General features: G+C 38.0%; 1 protein-coding gene across 1 annotated transcript; it reads right to left on the minus strand.

The window, feature by feature from the left end:
* Positions 1-394: 394 nt before the first annotated feature.
* On the minus strand, positions 395-4,931 carry plac8.2 (placenta associated 8, tandem duplicate 2). The gene is made up of 4 exons (XM_049021345.1): positions 4,822-4,931; positions 1,674-1,768; positions 1,415-1,539; positions 395-723 (listed from the first exon to the last, which is right to left on the minus strand). Exons 2-4 carry the CDS (start codon positions 1,756-1,758, stop codon positions 619-621), a joined length of 315 nt encoding a protein of 104 aa, XP_048877302.1. The 5' UTR covers positions 1,759-1,768; positions 4,822-4,931; the 3' UTR covers positions 395-618.
* Between the last annotated feature and the right edge of the window lie 1,942 nt (positions 4,932-6,873).

Here is a 6,873-nt window from a genome sequence, read left to right on the forward strand (position 1 = left end):
GTTTTGAGACCAGTCCACTGTTGCAGACTAAATCTTAAGATGATACTGTAACTCAAAAAATATTTGATGGATTTTTTGCAAACTTGAACTGGAATTGATCAAATTTTGTGACAAATCACCCCAAAATTTAAGCACCACCATTTAGTGGCAGCGAAGAGAAGGGTGACTGCACATTTACCATTGATCCACCCAGTAATTCTAGACATTGGCTTGGTGTGGGAGCAGTACATGGGGGGCAGGGGGTGATGGGGCTGTCCTGGCAATACATTGTTGTTTTTTCAGCAGCATCTTTTCTAGTTTTATGTAATAAACATATGGTCTTATTTTTTTCAATTGAATTTTCAGATGGAAATGGTTAGTTATAAAAATATATTAATGTAATAATGGACATGGATTTCTTCCTTGTAAAAACTTTATTCCAATATGTTCAATGTACACATGTAAAGCATCATGACTGAAACAGCAAATGACACGGCAGTGCTCTTAGTATGTAGTAAGTGTGTAGCACAGTGGCTGTCTAGTTCTGGTGCATGATACCATTTTAGCACCTGAGCTATCAGTCACTGAGGTGGTTTGTGTTTGTTTTGATTGTCTTGGAGGAGATCTGAACACTTTCTTTTAGAAGATGCCTTGTTCCTTTCGTTTCTCTATGTCTCTCTTCAGCTGGCAGACAGAACAGATGAAACAGCAATAGTGCACAAGGAAGTCCTTGCACAGGGATCCCTGGAGACCAAAAATGGCACAAAAAATTATTAGTTATTTATGCTTGAAAAATATCTGTCTTTAAAAGAGCTTTAGAACATTTGTTTATACAGCAATACAGGGCAGAACACTGCACTATTGCTTCACACCACTTGGATTGAGGATTTGAATCCTGTCCTCCACTCTGTGTATGTGGAGTTTGCATGTACTCTGGTATCATCCGACAATTCATACATAGATGAATGTCCATAATGTTTTACCCAAATGATAACTGTTAATATAATAATAGTCATTGTTATAGCAAACAGTTCATTTTTGTGCTTTATAATACCCTCCTGCCCAAATTAGCAAACCAGAATATAGGGCTGGGTTCCCCAGTTCCAGTCCTGAATTCAGTTTGAAGATCTCCATATTCAAACACATCTTAATCAGCTAATTACCAGTTTTAGTAGGTGTGTCTGAGTAGTGTGTCTCAGGAGCTTGGCCTTTCCTAACACTGAGCAAATGCCAACCAATCACAGAATGTTTTTGCTCATCGTGTATAGGAAAGAAAGGTTTCTTTCAACAAACTTTTTGAACTTTTACAGTCAAACACACTGCCCCCTAGCCCCTCTAGAGAATCCGATGGTCCGCTCTACATCTTACGGCTGCTGCTGTTAATGTGTGCAAGGACATGCTTTGAATAGTATGCAGCAGAGGGAGGAGAGCTCACCTTGATGTTGTACTTGGTCCTATAAACACTCCGCATGGGCAAGCTCAAACCACACAGGCAGCACTCATCCATGTCACTGGCAATGGAACAGCCCATGCAGGGAAGGCACCAGAAGCCATAGCAGCCTAGGAGGAGGGAGAGAGGGTGGTGACCTAGTCAACTGCCTGATCCGAAAACGGATTCACGAGTCGAGCCATCTAGTGACAATCGGCACTGCAGTTAGAGCGAAGGACATGCCCATCATGAAAGCTGCACTCACATGTGCCGCAGTCAGAGCAGAAACTGCACAGACCAGTCTGGAAGTCAGAAGGCTCGTATCTACCAGGCTGGTTGGTTACTGCCATATCGTAATCGCTGGAGGAAAATTAGCATTAATATCAATAACAGGGGAGACAACATATTACACTCTAAGACTACCTTAATCCAATTTAATGTAGCTGAAGGCCAAATAAAATAGATTGTTGTCTCATTACTGTATGGTCTCTCAGTGGATTTGGGGGTTATTTAAAATGAAATCTGAAGTTAGAAGCCCATTCTTAGATTTACATTGTAAAAACCACCAAAGTTTTATTCAAGGTACTTGTGAACATAATCAGTTCTCAGTGGGATTATGAAGGGATTCTATAGAATGACCTCTTAGTGAAATGTAAGTAGGCCTAAAAATCTCAAAATGCCAGGATAGCAGATGTGTGCAGGGCTGGATTGGGATTAAAAATCGGCCATGGACTTCAGGGTCCCCTGTGGGTATTTTTGCTGACAGTGGGGGGTGGGGAAGGGGGGGGGTAAATTTTGCCAGCCCATGTACCGATCGACCTACTGAGAAAATCCTATTCCAGCTCTGGATGTGTGTGAAGTTGAAGATCATTTAAAAGTGAACATGGTATAGAAAACTGATGAGATTTAGTAATGAGTCATAAATATTTCACGGGTTTTACTTTGAGACCTCATAAGTGGTGAACAAGCCAATGAAAACCGTCATCCTCTACTACAGACAGTGGCGAATTAAAGAGCTCAAGGCCCCCTAGGCTGTACTTTCCATAGGCCCCTCTTCTACCCCCACTCCCCCAAATGATTAACACCAGAACTATTAAATAGTAGTAACTCATTTAAACTCAGTAAAATCATTTCTATAGTCAAAGAGAATGTGACGCTCTATGAAACAAGAGCAATCACATCAGAAGAGCAACAAACCGGCAAGCTTACACTCTCACATCGGTCATGTGCAGCAACCAGAAAGAGCTCAACACAGACCTCACTGAATAAAGGCATATTAATAGCAATAACCTTAAAATGCTACACTCTGATTCAGTGCATATCAACTGCATCCACAATGTCTATCATGGTCAGCACAGACCATCGATAAGTTTACAAAGAGTAAATTCCGAATGAATATAAAACGTTCTTACTATTAAAACGCTTTTCTCCACACTTTCCTGTCATAAAACTCATTGAACAGTCTTGTAAAATCCATTTTACACAGGAAACAGAATACGCATACGTGTACATGTACAAATATACAAGGGTATAAAAACAGTGCCAACAAGAGATCCATTTAAGAATTGGTCTCCCCAGTCAGTTTCAACCAATCATGAACTTGCAAACAAATAAACGATTAATAAAGGATCACTTTAAAATATAGTAGGGAAAATAAATGACAGCTAAGAGGGGCCCGCTGATCACTCTGGGCCCCCAGACTTTGGCAAGCCTGTTTATTATTCTGCCTCTGAGAAAATGCAGGATGGAGTGGGTGTGGGCATATTGAAAGGTGGGCGTGTCCAAGGGTTATTTCTATTGGCTGAAAATGCTGTCAGTAGACATTATTTCAGAATGAGACCAGATATTCACCAGACATATAGGTCAGGCAATGATTATTAACAGACATTTATAATTAAATGCCTGTTTATTATTTGTTCATGTAGTGTAAGACATTTCATATGTTTGTTTACACTTACCTACTTTGAAAAAGCAAAATAAATAGACTACTTGCAGAAGACGTTTGCTTTGTTTTTAGTTTTGCGTGTTTGTATAAGATTGTGGCCTGAAATGCTTTATACCCGCTTCCTCCACAAGCTACCGAAGAAGCCCTGTACTTTTATACTTTTATTGCTACTTCTGTAATGCTGCTGCAGAATACTCCAAATTCACCCACTGTGCCACTTCATATTGCTACTTTGCTCTGCCACATATCGTTTTGCTATCTTGTGCTGCATTACATGTTGTTAGATATATGTTTTAGTTATCTCGTAATAGTTCGTTTTTCACACTTAGTATTATTTGTACTGTAAAATTACACAGTCCAGTTAATTGTCTGCAAAATGCCATTGCACTTCCATCCATCCATCCATTTTCCAAACCGCTTATCCTACTGGGTCATGGGGGATCTGGAGCCTATCCCAGAAGCAACGGGCACAAGGCAGGGAACAACCCAGGATGGGGGGCCAACCCATCGCAGGGCACACTCACACACCATTCTCTTGCACATGCACACCTATGGGCAATTTAGCAACTCCAATTAGCCTCAGCATGTTTTTGGACTGTGACGGGAAACCGGAGTACCCGAAGGAAACCCCATGATGACATGGGGAGAACATGCAAACTCCACACATGTGTGACCCAGGCAGAGACTCGAACCCGGGTCCCAGAGGTGTGAGGCAACAGTGCTAACCACTGCACCACCATGCCGCCCCACCATTGCACTTTGTACACTGAATTGTGTATATACACGATACAGACAAAAGTATTGGGACACCTGACCATTAGACCTACAGGAACATTTATGACATCCCATTCTAAATCCATAGGCATCAATATTGAGTTGGTCCCCCCTTTACAGATATAACAGCTGCCACTCTTCTGGGAAGGCTTTCCACAAGATTTTGAAGCGTGTCTGCGGGAATATTTGCCTATTCATCCAGAAGAGCGAAGTTGAAATAAAAGTTCCAACAATTTAAAATAAGCCTACTCAAGTGAAGTACAAACTGGGAAGAAAACTCCTATTTACAGTACTAAGTACAGTGACAAAGTATTTGTAGCATACTTCTTTACTTTATACCTCTGATTTACAGACAGTTTACTAAGTAGTTTTACACAAGTAAGTAAGTAAGTCTTTAACTTTGCTACAAAAAAATATTGCTCAATTAAATTCAACATAATAGAAGGACTGAGATCATTTAATTGTGATTTGATCTAAAACAGCTTCAATTTCATGTTAATTTTTGATTTAACACATGAATTAAAAACAAAGTAGAACATCACACTGTAATTATAGTAACAAACTATCCAACATTAAGTAAAGTTTTAGATATTTCATCATGTTCTTCACAACATAACATCTTTACGACATGAAATTTCACACACATAATTGTAACCCTTTGAATTCCATGCACGGATAAAAAACTTGATCCTACCTGGAATTATGTATATTGAGTAGGTCTTACTTTATGGATTAAACTTTGAAACCTACAAGTACAGGAGTCATTTTTATACACTTGTTGGCACTGAATCATTAACTTTTACAAGCGCTCGGGGATACCACTACAGCATTTTTATAACATGGAAACAAACATAATGCCAGATTACACCTAGTGCACACCTAGATAATAATAGTAAAACTTGCATTTATAGATCTACGCAGTTCCTCATATTAGGTCACTTCAAATTATTGCTAGTATTATTTTATTCTATATGAAGTACTTATAATTTAGTTTGGGTTAACTTTAAGTTAAATCTATATTCTGATTTATATTCTATGTGTAGTTTTTTGTATGACACATTTGTAGAAGTAAGATGTTTTTTTTTCCTTAACTATAAGACAAATATTGGGAGAGCTGCCATTGTGACTTTCTGTGAAGGTTCCGTGCTAAGAGCAGCTTCAGCACCTGTTGAAAAAGTCAGCAATTATTTACCTTTTGACTCCAACAACAGTCACAGCCCACCTTTTCTAATAAATATAACATCTGTTGTTCAGACTGTTCCCTGTGACACCTTAAATGATTTTACCATTCCTATAGCTGAAGTACTTGAAATTCACACACTAAATCCTTGGCCTCTTTGTAACTGTTAGCTATCTCATGCTGGGGTAAAATCTCCCATGCCAAAGTAATGATTGTGAGATCTTTTTACAGCTGACAAATATTGCCAGTTGACTTCTAACCTAATATCAATCCCCTTTGCAACTATGTTTGTAAGTTTACAAAAGTTAAAGTCCTTTTTTAATGTGGTATTTCTGTTACATGGTCTACCTCTTGTATCATTAATCATTAACTTTAAAACGCCCATATTATTGGACTAGACTTTTTAAACCAATTCATATTTTTGAAAGTTAGTCATAATTTGATATACTTAATGTCAAACACATTAATTGCATCCATCCTAATGAAACTGATGTACAGAGACAAATGTGTATTTATTTAATATCTTTTAAGACTTTGCATTGCCTATTAAAAATAGCAATATAGCCTAAAATAGAAGTATAAACGTCTGTAAATCCCACAACGTCATAGCTGACTGAAGTGAGGAAGTCTGTTTCCTGAGCAGCTGAAGCATAGCTGTTAGATTAAGCCTCCCCGGGATTCATGGAAAACCCCAAACAGTATCATCATCTCTGTCTCATAAATTCAGCTGCTTGTTAAATTCCATTCATATTTACTCATCTCTCTGACGCTTTTATCAAAAGTGACTTACAGTAGAAGGAAGGAAACACAATTTATGTAAACCAGCAACCTGTATGTTGGATTTGAACCCACGACCTGTATGTTGTTAGCACAATGCTCCACTTGTTGGGCACAATACCAAATGCAGTGAGATGGATGTTTTTGACCTCTGGCCACATACTTTGCTGAGTGGGTGGCAAAGGAGTGGCACGATGTACTTATCATGGTCTATTGCATGTGACAACAATCCAGGTCATGATTTTGCTGCTTGACAGTAGAAAAGGCGATACAAGTTTTGTTCTTTTTTTATCGTATCTGTTTTGTAATCATTGTACATTTATTAGCCTTTGTTTTCCGAAACATTTATAGAGATCAGAATAAATAACCTCATGATCTTTTAAATTTTTTTTATTGCTTTTACAAATAAAGTGTATGTATTACTGCTTCACGTGTGCTTGATCATTTGACCATTCTTACTTGCTTTTTTCTATAAAATATTTAAGACTAAGATTCATAGAATTCAATTATATAAAACAGATTTGAGAGTATACCCCAGCTAGTTAAGAAAATAAATGACTAAACTGAATTAAAGTGTAAATACTATTACTTGCTAATGTGTTTTTCGGTTTCCTGTCATTGAGGTTATTTTATGGTGTTGCAAGTAATAATCAGAGTAAAAAAAGGAGTGGTTGAAAAAAAAAATGCAGCTAAAACGTTCAAATTCCAGAAAGGTATCCTGCTGTCTTTTAAGTCTGTGTTGATTCGGTTCAATACCATATAGCTATAGTATAAATGGGTAACTAGGTT

The sequence above is a fragment of the Brienomyrus brachyistius genome, chromosome 7 (genome assembly GCF_023856365.1).
Source record: "Brienomyrus brachyistius isolate T26 chromosome 7, BBRACH_0.4, whole genome shotgun sequence".
NCBI classification, from domain to species: domain Eukaryota; kingdom Metazoa; phylum Chordata; class Actinopteri; order Osteoglossiformes; family Mormyridae; genus Brienomyrus; species Brienomyrus brachyistius.

Coding starts and splice junctions, on each gene's coding strand:
- plac8.2 (XM_049021345.1), bottom strand. CDS start 1,758: ATGGCAGTAACCAACCAGCCTGGTAGATACGAGCCTTCTGACTTCCAG. Junction 1,540..1,673: donor CTGCTCTGACTGCGGCACAT/GTGAGTGCAGCT, acceptor CCCTCCTCCTAG/GCTGCTATGGCTTCTGGTGC. Junction 724..1,414: donor GGACCAAGTACAACATCAAG/GTGAGCTCTCCT, acceptor TTTGGTCTCCAG/GGATCCCTGTGCAAGGACTT.